We start from the raw sequence: 22,749 nt of genomic DNA on the forward strand, positions 1-22,749 counted from the left end.
CCAAGAGTTGGATGCCTAACCAACTGACCATCCAGAAACCCCTCCATCCACTCACTTTTAATCTGCAGGTGTCCTCAGGTCTAAAATGAGTGTCTTGTAGGCAGCATATAGATGGATCTTGTTTTTGTTTTTGTTTTTTTTTTAATCCATTCTGATACCCTATGTCTTTTGATTGGGACATTTAGTCCATTTACATTCAGAGTGATTATTGAAAGATACAGATTTAGTGCCATTGTGTTATCTGTAGGTTTCATGCTTGTGGTGATGTCTCTGGTCCTTTGTTGTCTTTGCTACTTTGTACTCACAGAGTCCCCCTTCAGATCTCTTGCAGGGTTGGTTTAGTGGTCATGAACTTCTTTAGTTTTTGTTTGGGAAAGCCTTTATCTCTCCTATTCTGAATGACAGCCTTGCTGGATAAAGGATTCTTGGCTGCATGTTTTTCCTATTCAGCACATGGAATATTTCCTGCCACTCCTTTCTGGCCTGCCCAGTTTCAGTGGACAGGTCTGCTACTACCCTTTTATGCCTCCCTTTTAGGTTAAGGCCCATTTGTCCCTAGCTGCTTTCAGAATTCTCCATCTTTGTATTTTGCCAGTTTCACTGTGATATGTCATGGTGTTGACCTGTTTTTGTTGATTTTGAAGGGAGTTCTCTGTGCCTCTAGGACTTGGATGTCTGTTTCCTTCTCCAGATTAAGGAAGTTCTCAGCTATAATTTGTTCAAATAAACCTGCCCTTTTTCTCCCTCTTCTTCTGGAACTACTATGATATGGGTATGGTTTCATTTCATGGAATCACTTAGCTCTCTAATTGTCCCCTCATGATCTAGTAATTTCCTTTCCCTCTTTTCTTCAGCTTCATCATCTTCCATAATTTTATCTTCTATTTCACCTATTCTCTCCTCTGCTTCTTCCATCCTAGCTGTCACCGTATCTAGCTTATTTTGCAACTCATTTTAGAATTTCTTAATTCATCATGACTAGTTCTTAGGTCTTTGATTCCTGTAGCAATAGATTCTCTGTTGTCTTTTATGCTTTTTTCAAGCCCCACTGTTAGTTTTATGATTGTTATTCTAGGTTCTTGTTTAGATATATTGTTTAAAACTGTTTTGAGCAATTCTCTGGCTGTGATTTCTTCCTAAATTTTCTTTTGGGGAGAATTCTTCTGTTTTGTCATTTTGGCTAATTTCTGTCCTTTGCATATTTTAATAGCTTGCTATGTGTCCTGTACCTGTGAGTACTATTATATTAAAAAGGGGTCATACACTGTCCAGGGCTGCGACTTCAGGAAGTGTTTTTGGTGTATGTTGCATGCACTCTGCTGTTGCATTTTGGCTGCTCTATTCCACTGGTCTGTCCTCTGCAAAGCTCTTCCTTGCTTGTAGTGGTGGATTGTTTGGACCTTCCACCAGGTGTGCTGTGATTTGTTTGTTGAACTAACCCTGGAAAAAAAGGAAAAAGCAAGGCGGGACCCTGATCCCATAAAGAGAGAAAAATGAAAGGGGAGAAAAGAAGACCAAACAGAGAATCAAAAAACTATAAGGCCATGGGGCACCTGGGTGGCTCAGTTCGTTGAGTGCCCAACTTTGGCTCAGGTCATGATCTTGTGGTTTGTGAGTCTGAGCCCCACGTTGGGCTCACTGCTGTCAGTGCAGAGCCTGCTTCAGATCCTCTGTCCCCCTCTCTTCCCCTCCCCTGCTTGTGCTCTCTCTCAAAAAATAAACATTAAAAAAAACCTATAAGGTTAAATCCAGAGAAAGAGAAAGGAAAATAAAGAAGAGAAAGAAAATGTGTAAAAAGAATAGAGTAAAAATGCCCGATCAAACAACACACACACACACACACACACACACACACACACACACACACACACAGTAAGAATTGACCAAAAACAAATCAGAAACTATGAATCCGATTCCAAAAGAAAAAGAGGATAGAGAGAAAAAGAAAAGAGAAGAAAAGAAAAACAGACAAACAAAAACAACAACAACAAACAAACAAGAACCAATTGTCTGTTGGTCCCTGGGACGAGTGGCTCTTCTGGTCTGGAGGGGAGGCTGGCTGGGTGGGTCAGTGTCAGTCCCGCCCTGGTAGAGAAGCAATTAGCAGGCATGGAGGGGCGGGGATTGGTGTAAGCAGATCCTGCTTCCACTGGGGGCTGCTGTGCTGCTCCCTGAAGCCCCACCGTGTTGGTGTTGGGGAGAAAAATGGTGACACCCCAGTCTCTCTACCCCGGACCGGGTGTCTCAAATCACGCTGCTCAGGGGCAGTAGGCTTGCCCTGCTCCACAGTCTCCTGTGACTCCTAGGGGCTCAGCTGGGATTCAAAACCTGATGTGTTAAAGGATCCCCCCTGCCCCGACCCTGTTCTGGTGTAGGCCACTCAGCCCTGCTGATAAAAGGCCTTTGGCTGGCACCTGCAGAGCCTTTCGTCCTTGAGGAGGCAATAAACCCTCTTCCCAAAGTACTCGAGGAAGGGGACTGTTCCCTCCCAGCGTACCCCTGAGATGGCTACAGCGCCCCCGGGGTGGGCTCCTTCTGCCCCAGGAGTGCGCACACACGGCTCCTGGCTCCGCTCCGGAGAAAGTCGCTCACTTTAGGAACCTCTGAGTTTCAGCTCCTAAGGCTGTTTGCAAAACAGAAACTGGCGCTCTCTGGAATTCTCTTTCCCCAGTGCAGGGTCTGGAGAGGTTTTCCTCTTGGGCAAACTCGATAGGGAAGCCCTCTCTCTTTCTCTCTCTTTTGTCTCCGCACAGAAGGTCCCCTCCGGGCCTATGCTGTTTTCTCTCCCTCAATTCACATACATGCACCCCTGTCAAGCTGTCTCCCTCCAACTGTGGAGATCCTTCTGCCACTCCACAGATTGATTTTCTGCGTGTTCCCAGTGACCTGATGTCAACCCAGCTGTGTTTGAGGGACGAGGAAAATCCTGGTCCCCCTACTTCTCCGCTGTCTTAACTCCACCCCTCTCTCTGCTCCCTCTCTAAGTGAATGGCACCACCAGCCACCCATGCATCCTTGTCGGAACCTGAGACATGTTCTGCTCTCCCTGCTTCTCTCTTCCCCACCTAGTCGCTGGTCAGTGTGCCCGAGACCCATAGCCTTTGTGTCCTCACTGTCTCACACCTGGGCTTTTTGAAAAGATATGGCAAAATACACATAGCATAAAAGTTATCATCTTAATTATCTTTCAGTGTGCACTTCAGTGCACTTCAGTGGTATTAAGTACTTTTATATTGTTGTGCAACCATCTCCACCGTCCATCCCCAGAACTCTTTAATGGTCCTCAACCCATTAAATAAGAACTCCTCACGTCCCTGGTAACTGGCTGTTTTCACTTGGTATAATGCCCTTGTGGTTCATCCAAGTGGTAGTGTTGTCAGAATTTCCTTCCTTTTTTTAAAAATTTAAATCTAAGTTAGTTAACATATAGTGTAATAATGATTTCAGGAATAGAATTTAGTGATTCATCACTTACATATAACACCCAGTGCTCATCCCAACAAGTGTCCTCCTTAATGCCCCTTGCCCATTTAGCCCATCACCCCATCCAACACCCCACCAGCAACCCTCAGTTTGTTCTATTTAAGAGTCTCTTATGGTTTGCCTCCCTCTCTGTTTTTATATTATTTTTGCTTCCCTTCCCTACGTTCATCTGTTTTGTATCTTAAATTCCACATATGAGTGAAATCATATATTTGTGTTTCCCTGACTGACTTGTTTTGCTTAGCATAATACACTCTAGTTTCATCTACAGTGTTGCAAATGGCAAGATTTCATTCTTTTTTATTGCTGGGTAATAGTCCATTGTATTTCTTAATTTTTTAAAAAAGTTTATTTATTTTGAGAGACAGAGGGAGCAGAGGAGGGGCAGAGAGAGAGGGAGAGAGAGAAACCCAGGAAGGCTCTGTGCTGTGAGTGCAGAGCCTGATGCGGGCCTCGAACTCATGAACCTGAGCCGAAACCAAGAGTCAGACGCTTAACCGGCTGAGCCCTCCAGGTGCCCCCCGTTGTATTCTTTATCCATTCATCAATTGATGGACATTTGGGCTCTTTCCATACTTTGGCTCTTGTCGATAGCGCTGCTATAAACATTGGGGTGCATGTGCCCCTTCAAATCAGGACTCCTATATCCTTTGGATAAATACCTAGTAGTGCAATTTCTGGGTTGTAGGGTAGTTCTATTTTTTAATTTTTTGAGGAACCTCCATACTGTTTTCCAGAGTGGCTGCACCAATTTGTATTCCCACCAGCAGTGCAAAAGGGTTCCTCAGAATTTCCTTCCTTTTTAAATAAATTTTTAAAAAATGTTTATTTATTTTTGAAGGAGAGAGAGACAGAGTGTGAGGGGGGGAGGAGGAGAGAGAGAAGGAGGCACAAAATCCTAAGTAGACTCCAGGCTCCAAGCTGCCAGCACAGAGCCCGATGCGGGGCTCTAACTCATGAACCATGAGATCATGACCTGAGCCGAAGTCGGATGCTCAACTGACTGAGCCACCTAGACGTTCCAGAATTTCCTTACTTTTTAAGGCTGAATCATATTCCATTGTTTGTATATCCCACATTTTGTTAATCCATTCATCTGTCAATGGACATGTGGGCCTTGATGTCTTTGAGGTGCTTTGGGAAATGGATCAGTATCTCTCAGCTTTTCTTTAAACCCTCCTTCAACAGTCATAAAAACCTCCCAAATTACAGACTGAGTGTACCCTCAGTGAAAACCCCTGCTTTAGAGTTTGTCTTCTGTATGATCCCAATAGCCCTAAAGATTCCATTGTCATCAGTGTCACGAAAACAAGCATTCTGTCTGCTTCCCAAATGTGCCATGACCTTACAGTCGTGTTGTGGGGACTACTGGGAGATTGCCACCTGATTCCGCCAGATGTCAGGGAGCTCCCTTCCACCCCATAACCCCTGTGGGTGTCCAAGTCCCTGGGGCTAACAAGCATCCTGATCACTGAAAGGAGCCTGTCCCCACAAGATGGGCCTACAGATAGGAGTGAGACCTGGAGCCCAGACTGCTGGAGAGACGGCTCCCTGGCCACTGACAGGTAGACCTCACCAGGTGGTGAGCAGAAGGGTAGTGATGTGGCTTCTCATGTGAGGCCATGGATATGCCTGATGCTTGGCTGTCAGCAGATGTTGGAGGCTCCCACCAAGGGAGATTGCTTAGCCAGGTGGCCCCAGGTACTGGATGGGGCAAGATAGGCGGTCTTCTTACCTCTGCTCTGCTTCTGTCTCTGAGGCCCCTTAGCTTCCCTCCCATAGCCATGGTCTTTACCAGAGTTAACCCCAGGACCAGGATGGTGTCCTACCTCATTCCTGTCACACACCTTGGCTCTCGGCACTCAAGACCCAAGATGGTGATTTCTTTGTTCTTCAGTTCTCCTCTGACGACCTTCATTTAAGGCATTATTTTCAAAATTTTTGGATTGTTATCCACAACAAGAAATATATTTTATATCAAGACAGGGGTGTGTACGTGGCTCAGTTGGTTAAGCGTCCAACTTCAGCTCAGGTCATGATCTCATAGCTTGCAGGTTTGAGCCCCTTGTCAGGCTCTGTGCTGACAACTCAGAGCCTGGAGCCTGCTTTGGATTCTGTGTCTTCCTCTCTCTCTACCACCTCCCCCCCGTCCCTCTGTCTCAAAAATAAATAAACATTTTAAAAAGGCATAATACACACATATAAATATGTATGTGAATACATAACCCAGTAAAAGATGTACTCTGATATTTTCTTTTCTAGTCTATTCTGTCATTAAAAAGACATACTGGCCAACTCACTCAGTTGATCTCATGGCCTACTAATGGGTCCCAATGAGCAGTTTGAAAACTCCATCCTATGGCAATGGGAGGCTCTGGTTTGGGTAAAAGTTGGGGTAGGTAGGCCTGGGGAAACAAGTGAAGATTTTTCATGGGGAACAGAAGAGTCCTCCCGTTGTACATTTATTCCTTCTCGCTGAGTCATTCGGTCTGGAGGAACACCCTGGAGCTACAACATGATTCTTATGGAGGCCTGCTGGCCTCCAATTCTGCAGAGCAATCCAGGGAGAGGACGTGGTCCCCTGTCCCCAACCTCAGCGTGACCTGTGGGCTCTCCTGTATCTTTAACTATTGAATCTGTTACATTACGCATGTAGAGCCACATCTCTCAAGGCCAAAATTAATTATCAAGGACAGGACAGGTCTAAATCTATGATAAGGAAGGAACTGTTTTCTTAACTGTTTCCTAATTAGCAGCATGCCTTCCCTTTCCTTGCCATCTATAAGTCATGTGATTGTACTGGCTTAAGGTTTCTTCTTTCCTGTACCTCTTAGGGGCTGTAGTGCCCTTCCGTGACCCTCCCTTAATGTCACTCAGAGAGTCTTAGCGTTGGTCCTTCTAACCATACTTAGTGAAATTTCACTGAGAGCCTTTGTTCGCCTCATCTTTAGGGAAGGCAGGAAGTGGGAAATGCTTGAAAGACACTTTGCACAGGGCTTGGCACATGGACACTGTTCAATTAATACCAGGAGCACCAGGAGCACCAGGAAATGTTTCCAAGTGGATGACTCAAGAGTGGCTGCAGATGGGATTTTTCCATGTTACTCTTGCAGGTCATGGGGAGTTGATAGGGGAAGGGAAATAGACACTTAGATAGAATCTCTTATCTCCTCAAAACTCTATGAAGTGAGCATTCTTCTTCTTCTTCTTTTTTTAAAAAAATTTATTTATTTAAAAAAAATTTTTTTTTTTTCAAAAATTTTTTTCAACGTTTTTTTTTTTATTTATTTTTGGGACAGAGAGAGACAGAGCATGAACAGGGGAGGGGCAGAGAGAGAGGGAGACACAGAATCGGAAACAGGCTCTAGGCTCCGAGCCATCAGCCCAGAGCCTGACGCGGGGCTCGAACTCACGGACCGCGAGATCATGACCTGGCTGAAGTCGGACGCTTAACCGACTGCGCCACCCAGGCGCCCCCCAAAAAATTTTTTTTAATGTTTATTTATTTTTGAGACAGGGAGAGACAGCATGAATGGGGGAGAGTCAGAGAGAGAGGGAGACACAGAATCCGAAACAGGCTCCAGGCTCCGAGCTGTCAGCACAGAGCCCGACGCGGGGCTCGAACTCACGGACCGCGAGATCATGACCTGAGCCGAAGTCGGATGCCCAACCGACTGAGCCACCCAGGCGCCCCCCAAAAAATTTTATTTTGAGAGACAGAGAGAAAGCACAAGCAAGTGAGGGGCAGAGAGAAGGAGAGACAGAATCACAACAGGCTCTGATGATGGGACTCAAACCCACAAACTGTGAGATCATGACCTGAGTCTAGATCAAGAGTCAGATGCTTAATCCCCTGAGCCACCCAGGTACCCCTGAAGTGAACATTCTTCTTATTATCAGTTTACCACCAAGGGAGCTAAGGCCTAGAGAGGTAAGGTCACGCAGCAGTAGCTATTATTTGAATGACTCCAAAGCTGTGTCTCACTGATGGAGACATACCAACATGGCCTTCAAGAATGGTTCAGCCAGGGCAGGTTTGAGAAGATAACTCTTGCCCCTCCCAGATCTCCTCCTTCTCATTGTAACTCCTCTCATCCCCTTTGTCCACTGACATACTCTCCTACTCTTAATGCAGTCTTATGGCATTCCTTGAGAACAGTAGTTCTATCCCCTGGTGATGAAGTGAACTTGGAGCCAACTTGGGAAAGAAAAGACCCATTTATTCAGCACTTCATTACTCCATTGCCTTGCTATACACTAGGGTTACTACATGAGTAAGGCATGGTGTCCCCTCTGAAGCTCACAGTCCAGTTGGGGAGAGACATAGAAACACATATATGTGTTCTGATATGTGATCACAGCTTGCAACCATCTCTGTCTGGGAGAGACAAGGGAGATTGACAACTGAGCTGGGTATTGAAGAATCAGTAGGAGTCCACTCGATGAATCTGAGTGGGGCATGGGGGAAGAGGAAGTGAAATGAACTTCGTATGTAATGAGTATGCTGTGTGCCAGGAACCTCACTCATACTATCTTGTTTAGTTTTCACAAAACCCCATGAAGAGATATTATGACCTTATAGATGAGGAAACAGAGGCTGAAATGTTCAATGAATTTCCTAAGAGTTTCTTCAGGTGTGTTACAGGGACTCCTGGAGGAATACCCACGATTCTTTGAGCAGGTCAGCAAGGTTAAAACTATTTTCAGAATAACCCAAAGATGATATGTGCCTTTTCAACTGTGTTGATATTTGCACTAATGGTACAACGGAAGGTAGAACTGCTGGTGCCTTAATACTAGTGAAGGCCTTGGTGCCACATTGTACTTGGCATTGTATTCCTCACCCTTATGTATTTGCAGTTAAAAATAAAGCCAGTTTTGTTGAAGAATGTCCTTGATAAAGCAGTACAATTATTAATTTTATTAAACTAGATCCCTAAGTACATGTGTTTGTAATATTTTGGGTGTTGAAACAGAAGTATGCATAGAACACATCTGCTACATGCTGAAAAATAGTTGTTACAAGAAAAAGCACATGTATGGCTGCTTAAGTTGTAAGCTGAATTAGCCAGTTTCTTTTTCTTACGTGATACTGTTTTTTACTTGAAAGAATGACTGGCAAACTGATTTTTCAGACTTGGGCATTTGACAGACATTTTCTTTCTTCTTTTTTTTTTAATTTTTAAACGTTTATTTATTATTGAGAGACAGAGAGAGACAGAGCATGAGCATGGGAGGGGCAGAGAGAGCTGTTAGCACAGAGCCCGATGTGGAGCTTGAACTCACAAACCCAGCGAGATCATGACCTGAGCTGAAGTCAGATGCTTAACTGACTGAACCACCCAGGCGCCCCGACAGACATTTTCTTAAAAATGAGTGAGTGAGGGGCTCCTGGGTGGCTCAGTCGGTTAAGTGTCCAACTTCGGCTTAGGTCATGATCTCACGGCTCTTGAGTTTGAGCCCCGTGTTGGGCTCTGTGCTGACAGCTCAGAGCCTAGAGCCTGCTTCCAATTCTGTATCTCCCTCTCTCTCTCACCCTCCCCCGCTCATGCTCGGTCTCTCAAAAATAAATAAACGTTTAAAAAATAAAAAAAAAAAAAGAAAATGAATGAGCGAACTTTCCACCTCAAGCAGACATTTATTATTTGTTGCCAATCATAAAATTTGAGCTTTCAAACCAGAATTGGAATCTTAGAAAACCTGTATCTTTCAGCTTCTTGATGAGATGGATGGTAATATTAATGAATGTGATTTTTCTGGTATTATATACTAAAATGTGTCAATATTTGGAAGGTCTACATAACTCAGTGAGCAGAAACCTTCCAAATAACCAAGGCAAGATATTACAGAATCACGCATGGGTAAGATATTCATTCAAAGTACAAGACAGACCAATGGATTTCAATGTAATAGACTACAAAATGTTCATCTACCTTGTTTCAAGAAATACTACTTGTTGAATTTTTGGTGTAGTGTCAAAGAAGGATATCCACAATGATCTGAAAATTTATTAAAATACACTTTCTTTTACAACTATATATCTGGTTGGGTTTTCTTCCTAGATGTCAACCAAAACAAGACATCTCAACAGAGTCAATGTAGAAGGAGACATGATATCCAGCCAGGCATTAAAAAGATTTGTCTCTCCACTGTCCCTTTGTGTCTCTCATAGGGGTGAAGAAGAGAACCAAAGTCATCAAGAACAGTGTGAACCCCGTATGGAATGAGGTATATAAGGTTTCCATTCTCCCTCTTTTTGCTCCACTGCCACCATCTCTGCAGTGACAATCCAGGGACTTGTGCAGGAGGTGACTTTCTCAGTGGTATTGTCAAGGAGGGGAGGGGCTGCTGGTCCAGTGTGTCAACTAAATCTGCTTGCCTCCTGGGAGGAGGGTTGGTGGCATGGCCCGCCAGGGAGATAGAACCATCTCCTCTGATGTGGGTGTGGCATGGGGAGGAGTGCGATGTCTTTTGTTTCTATTCCTCCCAGCTCTAGCCATCCACACAGAACTACCAGCCACATAGTTTAGGGGCTCTCTGGCCTGCCTCGTCTCCCTAACGCTAGCTGTTCTTCCTTCCCAAAGCCTACCTCCTCCCCACAGTCCTCCCTGATAAACCAGGACCTCTACCATCTCCCTGCACATGGCCCCCTGGTGGTCCTTTGGAAGCTCTGGATGCCTTCTGTGGATGGGGTTGGGATGCACAGGGGTACCTTTGCTCTGAAGAGAGTCCCAGGTCCTCTGGATGGGCGTTCTCCATGTGGTACTAATTCATGCTGCCCATGAGGGGCCCGGTTTCCACATGAGCACCTTGATCTTGGTCTCTGAGGACCCTGTAGGATCACTTGATTTTCCCCAGCTGTGCTCCTGGCTTGACTTCCTGGTGATTGGTGGAATTGAGTTGGGGGAAAGGGGCCATGGGAGCCTGACCTCCTTCTCTCTTCTGCTGCCTGTGGCTTTCACTGCCTCTTCTGAAGCTCTGGAACCCTGCTGTTCGTGTATTCATTCATTTACTAATTCATCTACCCACCCACCAGCATTTTTCATGGATGGCTGCTCAATGTCGTTGGGGGGGGGGGGGCACCAGGGTGAACCAGACACAGTCTTTTCTCCTAGGGGCTGCCAGTTAAGATGTTTTTGTCCTCTTTTTCTTCCAGGGCTTTGAGTGGGACCTCAAGGGCATCCCTTTGGACCAGAGCTCTGAACTTCATGTGGTGGTCAAAGACCATGAGACAATGGGAAGGAACAGGTGAGGTGGGCAAGGGTGACTCTGTGCCCTGAAGGCATAGGTAGGTTTGTTGTGGACATAGACTCCAGAATCTGCAGCTAGTGTTTCAATTTAGCATTTATTGAAGACCTGCCTTTTGTGGGCTTGGGCCAGTGGTAGCTGTTGGGAGGGGCCTGCTTGTAGTCTCAAGAACTCAGCCAGGGGTAAATCTGAGAGCTGTGCAGGCTCTAGGGAAGGGAGATGGGCTCGAATCAGATGTGTACATGTTTGTGCAGACAGCCTGTGCCCCAGGGAGCAGAGAGGAAAAGGCTCCCAGTGTCCTGCTCTAGCCCAGGGGTGCCTGGGTGCGGCCACCTCTCCCCGCCCAGTCCAGGCTGGTGAGGGCACTGGCACACACCCCAGCAGACGGACTGGCAAAGTGAAGCTGCAGCTAGCAGGGAGTTCTCAAGGAAGGCTTCACGGAAGAGGAGGGACGTGAGGTGAGCTTTGTGGTTTAGACGCCAAAAGATAGTAAAGGTTTGTAGTGACTGCATACCTCCCTTTGGCAGGCTTTTCTCTTGTTTCATGTATGTGGTGTGGAGGGTTTCCAGGCAAGGGCAGCAGAGGAGCAAAGTTGTGGAGGCAAAAGCAGGCTCTTTACAGGCGGGCAGTGGGTCCTTTCTCCTGTTGTTGAGCTCCAGGCCTTATATATGCTGATGGTAGTGTAGGGGGGCGGGCAAGACCAACTGAGCATGCAGACTGATGGCTCTGCTCACTGCGGGGTCAGGTGGTCTGAGAGATGCAGCCTGTGAGGCCCCTTAGCCTTGACTGTGAAGGTAGGGTTCAGCATCCCTGCCGGGCATGGCAGGGTACAGCTGTGTTAGGTGCTGACAGCAGTGGGTTCCTGCTCTTGGTGCCATTTACTGAAGCATCGGCTTGCTGTTTTGTGATCTGCTCACAGGGGTGCCTTTGTCTGGGAACTGGGTCAGCGAGTGTCTAAGGCCTGGGAGGCCTGGTTGTGTTACCCTGGGGTGGGAGAGGAGAGAGAGGGAAGGAGGGAGGATTGAGAGGCCTAGGGAAGGCCAACGAGGGTCTCAGGCTGCAAAACACCTGGAACCTTTGAAATCTTAAGAAGCTTGGAAGAAAACCCAACTGCCACAGTCTCTCTGTGGCTCTGCTGGTCATGGGTGAGGGCATGGTATGTGCGGGGAGGGTGGGTGCACTTTCATTGGGACCTCTACCCCATCTGCATGGGGGGCAGGGGCTGGAATCAGTTCATGCTAATGTACCCCAACACAGACATTCTGTGGAGAAAATGCAGCCTCTAATAAGTGTGAATGGTGGATCTGCAGGTGCGGGAGGGAGTAACACTGAGCACAGGACAGTCCTGGAAGGCTTTCCGGAAGAGGGCCTCACAGACTGACTCTAAGGCTTTGGGGGGTGAAGAAGGGAGGGCATTCCAGCATTTGGGTATGGCAGACAGTCAGGCTAAATCCTCACAGGTGGGACTCAGTCACATGGTCCAGTGAGGAGGGAGCCGCGGGACCCGATTGGGAGGAATTCTCAGATACTAGGCTGAGGATAATAATAGCAAAAGCACAACAGCTGATGTTTACCAAGGGCTGAGCTGAGTGTCTGGCCCTGTGCTGAGTCTTTATAATACAAGATCTTTTTTTAATCAGTTGGTTACTACTGTTACAATGATAGTCATTACAGGGGGAGACTGTGGCTTTGAGAGATGGGGTGCTTTTCTTAGAGGCTGGTAATGGCAGAACTATTCTTTTTTTAAATTAAAAAAAAATGTTTATTTTTGAGAGAGAGAGCACACACAATCGCGGGAGAGAAAGGGGGACAGAGGATCTGAAGTGGGCTCCATGTTGACAGCATGAGCCTGATGTGGGCTCAAACTCCCAAACTGTGAGATTACAGTCTGATGATCACAGTCTGAAGTTGGACACCCAACTGACTGAGCCACCCAGGCGCCCCTGGCAGAGCTATTCTTGAAAGCAGGTCTGCAGCATGCTCGTAGTCACTGAGTCAGAGGCTCCTAGAAGGCCCTGGCCAGTGCTGGACCCTTCTGGAGAGTTCCATTCCCTCATGATGCTGGAGTTGAGAGAGCTTAGTGAGGCAAAGGTGGGACGGTCTGGTTACTGCAAGACACGTGGGAGGAAATGCATGTTTCATTTTTGTGATCATATTCAGCATTTTACAGGCCCTGTAGGGAGATTTCTGAGATCATGAAGGAGACCTGAGAGCAGCAGATGTGAAGATATTTTTTATCAATTCAAGGGCCAGGTTGGGTGGCACAAGGCCAGTGCCCCACATGGCGGCCCGGCTCTACAGCACCCTGGGGCCTTCTCGTTGGCCCCTCTGTGTGTCCTCTAGCTCTTAGGGGGAAGCCGGCTCCCTGAACCAGTTTACTGCAGGGCCAGGGCTAGAAATCAGTTCCTCAAATATCAATTTGCAGAATTGCTAATTCTCAAAACTTCCCAATTTGCTAGAAACTTCTTATACTTGCATGTAGGTTTTGAGTTTTCCAAACGTGTCTTAATTTTGTAGTTGTAGCAATTAAAAATTAAATTTGAATTAAACTAAATTTAAACTTATATTCGTACACATCTGAAGAATTTCAGAGATTGCCCAAACCACATGGTCATGTGTGGAAATAGTGGAATTCTGGCTTCCTTACAACAGCCAGTGGGGTATGTAGCCTCCATAGCAGTTTGCCAGACCATGAGGTGCCTAAGGGTGAAGCTGTTGGAGGGGCATTTGGTACTGCTGTGTTTCCCCTCATGACTGTTGGCAGTTTGGGGTGGCCTTGACTGGTCTGCTGGCCTGGAGTGGGAGCTCAGGGAGCCTCCATGCCTCAGGACAGGAATGGAGGCTGGGAGCCTCTTGGCTACTCAACACCCACCCACCCTGAGCCCGAGGGACCCCAGAGCCAACTATGGGGCCGGGCCAACTTTGTGTTGATAAAACCAGGTTTGAAATGCAGAGAAAGGCAAACTCCACTCCTATGGATAGGAGACTCCTATCCACTCCTATCCACTCCTATCCACTCCTATGGATAGGGCTCTTGAAAACCCAGCTGGAGGTCCTGGACTCCTGTCTCAGGCTGCACTGAACAACTTCTTGTTTGCTCTGGGCTTCTCAGAGGGACGCTGCAGAGGTGTTGACCCTGATCCCTGACTGGCTGCTCTGACCACTGGAATGTTCGGCCTAGAGGTTCCTAATCCGGGCAACACAATAGCATCACCTACAGCTTTTATCTATATCCGTACCTTGTGGGTGTCGTTACAAAGTCCCAGGTATTAGGTATTTCTACTGTGCAGCCCAGGGTGAGAGCCATTCATCTCAGTCCAGACCAGTGCCGCCTGACAGAACTTTCTGGGATGATGGAAATGTTCTGTGTTGGCTGGTATAACTGAGGAACTGAACCTTAAATTTTATTTACTTTTAATCAATTTAAATTTAATGTTTATTTATTTTAAAAAGTTTTTTTTTAACATTTATTCATTTTTGAGAGGCAGAGACACAGAGCACAAATGGGGGACGGGCAGAGAGAGAGGGAGACACAAATTCCAAAGCAGGCTCCAGGCTCTGAGCTATCAGCACAGAGCCTGACGCGAGGCTTGGACCCACAAACTGTGAGATCATGACCTGAGCCAAAGTCGGACGCTCAACTGACTGAGCCACCCAGGTGCCTCTATTTATTTATTTCTTAGAGAGAGAGAGAGAGAGAGAGAGAGAGAGAGAGAGAGAGAGTGTGTGTGTGTGTGTGTGTGTGTGTGCGTGTGTGAGTGGGGGAGGGGCAGAGAGAGAGGGAGACAGGATCCAAAACCCATTCTGTGCTGCAGCAGAGAGGCCTCACCCCCCCACCATTGGTGTGGGGCTCATAGTGGCTACAGTGTTGGGCAGTGTAGCTCTAGAGTTTTACAAAAGTGTTCCTGTCCTGGTTGCATATTAGCATGATGTGGGAGCTGTAAAAGAGATCAGTGTCTGGGCTCCACAGCAAATTCTGGAGTGGGGTGCAGGCCTCAGCGTTTCTTGTAACTGCTCAGGGGAGGCCAGTGTGCACTCAAGGTTGAACTGGCACTTCTGTAAGGAAGTACTCTGAATTAAAATTTTTTTTAATGTTTATTTTTGAGAGAGAGAGAGAGACAGAAAGAGAGAGAGAGAGTGTGAGCAGGGAGGGGCAGAGAGAGAGGGAGACACAGAATCCAAAGTAGGTTCCAAGGCTCTGAGCTGTCAGCACAGAGCCCGACGTGGGGCTCGGACCCATGAGCCGTGAGACCATGACCTGAGCCAAAGTCGGATGCCTAACTGACTGAGCTACCCAGGCGCCCCTAAAGTACTCTCAATTTTTTCATGGATTAGCTAGGAAAGAAATATAAACTGTCACTCTTGTAATAGTGTATGTGTGTAATTATTGGTGGAAATAGTCACCACAAAATACTTATGGCTAAAACCACACACGGGTAGAATCGTGAAGGGAATGTAAAAGGGCATGAAGAATCCTGTTGGTAACTGTAAGCACTGACCTGGGAAAATGGGCCATAATAGAAGTAATTCTGTAAGAGAAAACTCAAAATAGGAAGGAGCTATATTCGATAGAGCTTGATGTGAACCAAAGAATTGAAAAAAAAAAAGTCTTTGAGCCAAATCTGAGTTTGGGAAATTTAAACAGAAAATAGTTGTTACCATTGACACTAATTTCAGTCAAATAGAAATAAAGATTGAAGGAAAAGGAAATAGTTAATTGCACTGTATAGAAAGTACATCAACAAATTCAATGGACTTAATTTAATTTGTTCCAGAGAATGTCTTTTCAGTGGAAATGAATTAATGTAGGTGTATCTTTGATTTAAATATTTGGTAAACATGCACATGGAAGCAAAAGTCTCCATGGGGTCAGAACACCTGCCTGTCAAAAAAAATACCAGGGTCAAAACGTTCTCCACTTTGACCACAGTAGCTCATTGGCTTTAGGCCTAGCCAGCCCTGGGGTAGGGTGGCCGGATTCAACAAAGAAACATTCGGGACACCCAGTTAAGTTTGTCCCAAATATCGCGTGGGATTTATTTATTTATTTATTTATTTATTTATTTATTTATTTGAGAGAGAGACAGAGAGAAGGAGCATGTGAGTGGGGGAGGGGGAGAGGGAGGGAGAGAGAACATCCTAAGCTGGCTCCATGCTCAGCACCAAGCCCGATGTGGGACTCGATCCCACAACCGTGAGATCATGACCTGAGCTGAAATCAAGAGTCAGACGCTTAACTGGCTGAGCCACCTAGGCGCCCTGCATGGGATCTACTTATAATAAAAAATTGTTCACTGTTTATCTGAAATGTCAGCTTAACAGGGAATCCTGTATTTGGTCTGGCAACTCTTTCTCAGGGTGACTATGCCCCCTGCCTCCCTTTCATCAAGCAGCATAGAAGGACTCCTAACTCTACACCAAGGACTAGTTCAGAGGCACTTAACTGCGTATGAAAAAGCCTTCGTTTAGTGTTTAGGATAGCATTTTCTATGCAATAGTGTGGTCTACTTGGTACCTCTTAGGGACCCGGTGACTCCGTAAAGTGGGGCATTGAGCCCCACTCAGCCCCACGCAGAGCCTTGCCTGCCCTCCCCTGCCCGTGATCTGGGTCATCAGTCATGGTGTCCATATCTGGCTGGGGGCCCACGAGGCAATTTGGGAACCTTCTTGAATGCCTGCTCCTTCTCTTCCTTCCTCTTTTGGTTGCTCCTCTTCCCACCCTTACACAGGGTTTGACATTGTGGTCCAGCAGAAGAACAGGGGTCCAGTCTCAGCGAAGCTCCCTGAGCCTCTCTGTTTCTTCCTCTTCGAGGGGTGTCAAATCAAACGCACAAGCTCATCTGAGGGAAGTGCTATGAAGAGGCTGCTCCATACATGGCAGTTCCTTTTGGCACATCCTCTTTTCCGTGTCTTTCTTGTGCTGCTCTCCTGCTGCCCCAGTTCCTTCCGTTCTCACTGGCTCAACCCTTTCCCATCAAAGCCTGCTCTCAGCCAGTGATGATTTGAAAAAAGACTAATTCATACTGAAGTGTTGGTGGCAGCCCATGGCTTAATGTTTTGCTCCTCTTAGAAGCCTGGGGAATGGTGCTGTCTATGCCAGACTCTGTTTAAAAAAAATTTTTTTTTGGGGGGCGCCTGGGTGGCGCAGTCGGTTAAGCGTCCGACTTCAGCCAGGTCATGATCTCGCCGTCCGTGAGTTCGAGCCCCGCGTCGGGCTCTGGGCTGATGGCTCAGAGCCTGGAGCCTGTTTCCGATTCTGTGTCTCCCTCTCTCTCTGCCCCTCCCCCGTTCATGCTCTGTCTCTCTCTGTCCCAAAAATAAATAAAAGTTGAAAAAAAATTTTTTTTAAAATACAAAATAAAAAAAAATAAAATTTTTTTTTTAATGTTTATTTATTTTTGAGAGAGAAAGAGAGACCGAGCCCAAGCAGGAGAGGGGCAGAGAGAGAGGGCGACACAGAATCTGAAGCAGGCTCCAGGCTCTGAGCTCTCAGCACAGAGCCCGACGTGGGCTTGAACTCGTGAACTGAGAGATCACACCCTGAGCTGAAGTCGCAGGCTTAACTGCCTGAGCCACCCAGGCACCCCTGCCGGACTCTGTGTAGACCAGCAAAAGAATGTTAATGGTGAGCAGCAGGCGCCACTATAGGCTTTGAGGCGATATTTTGGGAATAGTGGTCTACCTGACCTCTGTGACTATCGCTTTCAGGGCAGCCTCTGAGCCCAGAGTAGGCCTTGGTGCCCTCAGGGTTTGTGTGTGTGTGGGGGGGTGTCCTGGGCCTCCTGGGACAATGGGCTAAGTATTGGGGAATGTGGGCATTTCCGGGAAGGAGCTGAACAGAAGTCTCAGTCCTTAACAAGAGGAGCTCAGCACAAGAATGCACAGGGGACGGCCGTGGCTGCTGGGGGAGGGGGTCTGGCCGGATGGTGCCTGTGGCCCCTACAGGGAGTGCGTTGATGCGGTGGAGGGATTTCTTCCCTGAGGGAGCAGGGGGTCTCGGGTCCCCAGCTGTGTCCACAGAGCCGAGCAGGGGAGGGGTGGTGGCATGACAATGAGGCTCAAAGCCTTCTCTCAGGGACCCCCTGTCAGTAGTGAGCCTCATCCTGACACTGTCTGCGACCTGGATTTCTCTGAACCTGCTTCCTCATCAGGATAATGGCCACAACAGTACCTACACTGCGTGGTTGTCGCGAAGCTTGAATGAGATAGTGTGTGGGTGTCAGATGCCCTACTGCGTGCTTGGCACATTGGAAGGTGTGTAGCGTGAGGGGACTGTTGGGTCCGTACAAACACACGTACACAGACCACACCGACTGAACGTACCACCCACACGCTCCTCGTGGACACAGAGTGTGCACCAACATGCCTCACACATATGTGCACACACATTCCTTGATTTATGAAAACTCACAAGAATATAAAAATTTCAAGTGTTTTTTTTATAAGCAAAAGTAACCTCCATTCTTAAAAAGCTATAAAGGAAGGGTTGCAAGTTTTCCCAGCCTTCCCCCCATCTGCTGCTTCCCTTCCCTCCAGTGTGTCTGTTGTTGACAATTTGGCGCATGTCTTCCTCCGCTTTTCCTAAGCCTGTGCAAACATCAGTTTACATACATGTGTATGCATGTTCTTAAACAAAAATGAAATCATGCCATACATACTGGTCTACACCCTGCTTTTTGTCAATTCATCATGGACCCTTTCCCAGGTCAGTATGTATTGACCAGCCCCACTTAAAAATTTTTTTTTTCAACGTTTATTTATTTTTGGGACAGAGAGAGACAGAGCATGAATGGGGGAAGGTCAGAGAGAGAGGGAGACACAGAATCGGAAACAGGCTCCAGGCTCTGAGCCATCAGCCCAGAGCCTGACGCGGGGCTCGAACTCACGGACCGCGAGATCATGACCTGGCTGAAGTCGGACACTTAACCGACTGCGCCACCCAGGCGCCCCGACCAGCCCCATTTTAAATGGTTGTGTGGTATTTCACAGGGTGGGCACCCCATAATTTATCCCACCGTATCCTTACTGGCTGGGATTCGGTTTCTTTCTCATTTCTTTCCTGCCCCTTCAGTGGATATCTTTATCCAAATTGCTTTATGTCCTTAGATTATTTTTTTCTGTAAAATAGATCCTTAAAAGTGGGATTACTGGATCAAAGGATATGAACATATAACATTTTCATAAATTCTGCCAAATTACTTTTCAAAAAAGTGTTCTAATTATGTCTACCAACAGTGTAAAAAAAGGTGCCTGTCAATTTTTATTTTTGCTTAGTGCCATGGTAGGGGGAGAAAAGTATCTTATAAACTGTGTGTGTGTGTGTGTGTGTGTGTGTGTGTGTGTGTGTGTGTTTAAGATTTTATTTTAAAATAATCTCTATACCCATTGGGGGAGTCGAACTCACAAGCCCTGTATCAAGATCAAGAGTCACATGCTTTCTATTGACTGAACCAGCCAGGTGCCCCTAAACTATTTTCTTGACTACTTGTGAAGTTGGGCATCTTTTCATGTATTTTATTGTCCATTTGTACTTCTTCTTCTGTCAATTTCCTATCGTTATATTTTGAATTGCTTGCTTTTTTCTTACTAATTCATAGCAGTTTGTGTGTTTGGGGTCCTATCGGGAATATTAACTCTCCATCTGTGTTATGTGTGGAGGGTATTTTCTCCCTACTGACAAATGTCATTCCCACCTAGGGATAGACACTCACCCAGATGTGTGCGTGTGCACTAAGACATTTAAAGAGGCAGAGTGGCGGTTTGCTGTTGCTAGAAGTTGGGGAAAGTAAGCCTCTGGGTTTCAGCAGGCTGGTTTGCAGGCCTCCCCCTTTCTGGAATATTTATTTGGGAGGCAGGAATATTTACAGTTCACCACCTCATTGTTTTCAGCATACTCGGAAGTGTTGACCGTTCCCTTATATTCCAAGGATTTTTATAACTATAGACTCCAGGACATCCCTGAGTTTCAGAATAGTTTTTTTTTTTTTTTTTTTTTTTTTTTTTCTGGATTGAAGTGGAAAACTATTTAGTCACCTTTGGGCAGTCCCTGGGGAATCAGATACCGGTGGGAAGGCTGCCAGAGGCCAGGGGTGGGAATGTCCGGCTGTCCCTCATTTCCTGCTCCTCACTGCCAGGCACGAATGGCTGAGGGCTGGAGGGGGCACAGATCACAGCTGTCTCCTCACAGGGATCTTAAATCTCCCTGGAGTGTGTTCGTGTGTGCGTGTTTGTGTGCATCCTGCCAGAACAGGGAGTCTGACTTTCCTGTCACGCCTGATTCATTGAATCTGGTGAGAGGAAGGTGCAGCTGAGTCAGTGATGAGCGGATTTGAGTTGTCATGTATGTATTTTTAGTTGACATGTCCTTTTCTTAGTTTAAAAGATAAAAAACGAGAAACTGACACATGGAAGCACTTCTGGAGTTTTTTTTAAGAAACAGTTTTGAACTTACAAAAAAGTTGCAAAAATAGAACAAAGAAGGGGGCCTGGGTGGCTCAGTTAAATGTCCCACTCTTAATTTCGGTTTAGGTCATGATCTCACCATTCATGGGATTGAACCCCGTATCAAGCTCTGGGCTGACATCGAGGAGCCTGCTTTGGATTCTCTCTCTCCCTCTCTCTCTCTGCCCCTCCCCTGCTTGTGCACACACACTCTCTCTCAAAATAAATAAACTTAAAAAAATATCAATATCACTGATTAACATTCTACTCCATTTGCTTTATAATATTCTCTCTCCTCTCCCTCCTCCTCGTTTTCTTCCTTCCTTTTTCTCTGTCTCTCATTTGAGGGTAAGTTACATTCATCATGGTTCTCTATCCCTAAATACTTCAGGGTATATTTTCTAAGAAATGTGTAAAATATATTTTTAAGAATTTAAAAATAGGGATTAAGAATAGGGATATTCTTTTACATAATCACACTGTAGTTACCAACTTTAGTAAACTTAACACGGCTGCCATACTTCATCTAATTCACCGTTCATCTTCTGTCCTATCAATTGACCGAATAATGCCTTTTATAGCAAGTCCCCCTCCCCCTCTTTCTCAGTATGGGATCCAGTCTAGACTCTCATATTGAATTTAGTTGTTGTATTTCACCAGCTTCTTTTTTTTAAAAATGTATTTTATTTATTTTATTTATTTATTTTTATTTATTTTTTTTAAAGATTTTATTTTATTATATTATATTTATTTTATTTTACTTATTTATTTTTCAATATATGAAGTTTATTGTCAAATTGGTTTCCATACAACACCCAGTGCTCATCCCAAAAGGTGCCCTCCTCAATACCCATCACCCACCCTCGCCTCCCTCCCACCCCCCATCAACCCTCAGTTTGTTCTCAGTTTTTAAGAGTCTCTTATGCTTTGGCTCTCTCCCACTCTAACCTCTTTTTTTTTTTTCTTCCCCTCCCCCATGGGTTTCTGTTAAGTTTCTCAGGATCCACATAAGAGTGAAACCATATGGTATCTGTCTTTCTCTGTATGGCTTATTTCACTTAGCATCACACTCTCCAGTTCCATCCATGTTGCTACAAAGGGCCATATTTCATTCTTTCTCATTGCCACGTAGTACTCCATTGTGTATATAAAAGACAATTTCTTTATCCATTCATCAGTTGATGGACATTTAGGTTCTTTCCATAATTTGGCTATTGTTGAGAGTGCTGCTATAAACATTGGGGTACAAGTGCCCCTATGCATCGGTACTCCTGTATCCCTTGGGTAAATTCCTAGCAGTGCTATTGCTGGGTCATAGGGTAGGTCTATTTTTAATTTTTTGAGGAACCTCCACACTGTTTTCCAGAATGGCTGCACCAGTTTGCATTCCCACCAACAGTGCAAGAGGGTTCCTGTTTCTCCACATCCTCTCCAGCATCTATAGTCTCCTGATTTGTTCATTTTGGCCACTCTGACTGGCGTGAGGTGATATCTGAGTGTGGTTTTGATTTGTATTTCCCTGATGAGGGGCGACGTTGAGCATCTTTTCATGTGCCTGTTGGCCATCCGGATGTCTTCTTTAGAGAAGTGTCTATTCATGTTTTCTGCCCATTTCTTCACTGGATTATTTGTTTTTTGTGTGTGGAGTTTGGTGAGCTCTTTATAGATTTTGGATACTAGCCCTTTGTCCGATATGTCATTTGCAAATATCTTTTCCCATTCCGTCAGTTGCCTTTTAGTTTTGTTGATTGTTTCCTTTGTAGTGCAGAAGCTTTTTAGCTTCATGAGGTCCCAATAGTTCATTTTTGCTTTTAATTCCCTTGCCTTTGGGGATGTGTCAAGTAAGAAATTACTATGGCTGAGGTCAGAGAGGTCTTTTCCTGCTTTCTCCTCTAGGGTCACCAGCCTTCTTTAATCTGGAACATTTCCCACAGCCTTCGTCTTTTACAACAACTTACATTTTTGAATAATATAATACACCAGTTTTTTGTTAATTGAATGTTCTTCATTTGAAGTTTGTCTCATGTTTTTCTCATGATTAGATTTGTTACTAATTTCTGGCCAGAGTACTTTGCGGGTGTGTTGATCTGTCTCAGGTTCTGGAAGCACAAAATGTCCCTCATTGGAGATGTTCATTTTGATCACTTGTCAAGGTGGTGTCTGATTTTTCCGTTGCATATTTACTGCTCTTTTCCCCCCTTTGAAGTCTCATTTTTTAAAAATATATTTTCTTCTTTATTTTATTTTAATTTTTTTTAACGTTTATTTATTTTTGAGACAGAGAGAGACAGAGCATGAACAGGGGAGGGTCAGAGAGAGGGAGACACAGAATCCGAAACAGGCTCTAGGCTCCGAGCTGTCAGCACAGAGCCCGATACAGGGCTCGAACCCACAGACCGCGAAATCATGACCCCAGCCGAAGTCGGCCACCCAACCAACTGAGCCACCCAGGCACCCCTCTTTATTTTATTTTAGAGAGAGTGAGCAAGTGAGCAGGGGAGAGGGGCAGAAGGAGAGAGAGAGAATCTCAAGCAGGTCCACGCTTAGCATGGAGCCCAATGTGGATCTTGATCCCAC

General features: G+C 45.8%; 1 protein-coding gene across 24 annotated transcripts in view; it reads left to right on the forward strand.

Moving 5' to 3' along the window:
* The window catches only part of DYSF (dysferlin), a 226,014-nt gene that overhangs the window by 22,080 nt on the left and 181,185 nt on the right, over window positions 1–22,749 (forward strand). For all 24 annotated transcript variants that reach the window (XM_045054361.1, XM_045054369.1, XM_003984110.6 and 21 more), the window contains exons 2-3: window positions 9,656–9,711; window positions 10,640–10,731. In XM_045054361.1, the coding sequence (XP_044910296.1) occupies window positions 9,656–9,711; window positions 10,640–10,731 (148 nt within the window). The remainder of the gene's footprint in view (window positions 1–9,655; window positions 9,712–10,639; window positions 10,732–22,749) is intronic.

The sequence above is a fragment of the Felis catus genome, chromosome A3 (assembly GCF_018350175.1).
Source record: "Felis catus isolate Fca126 chromosome A3, F.catus_Fca126_mat1.0, whole genome shotgun sequence".
Classification (NCBI taxonomy): Eukaryota; Metazoa; Chordata; class Mammalia; order Carnivora; family Felidae; genus Felis; species Felis catus.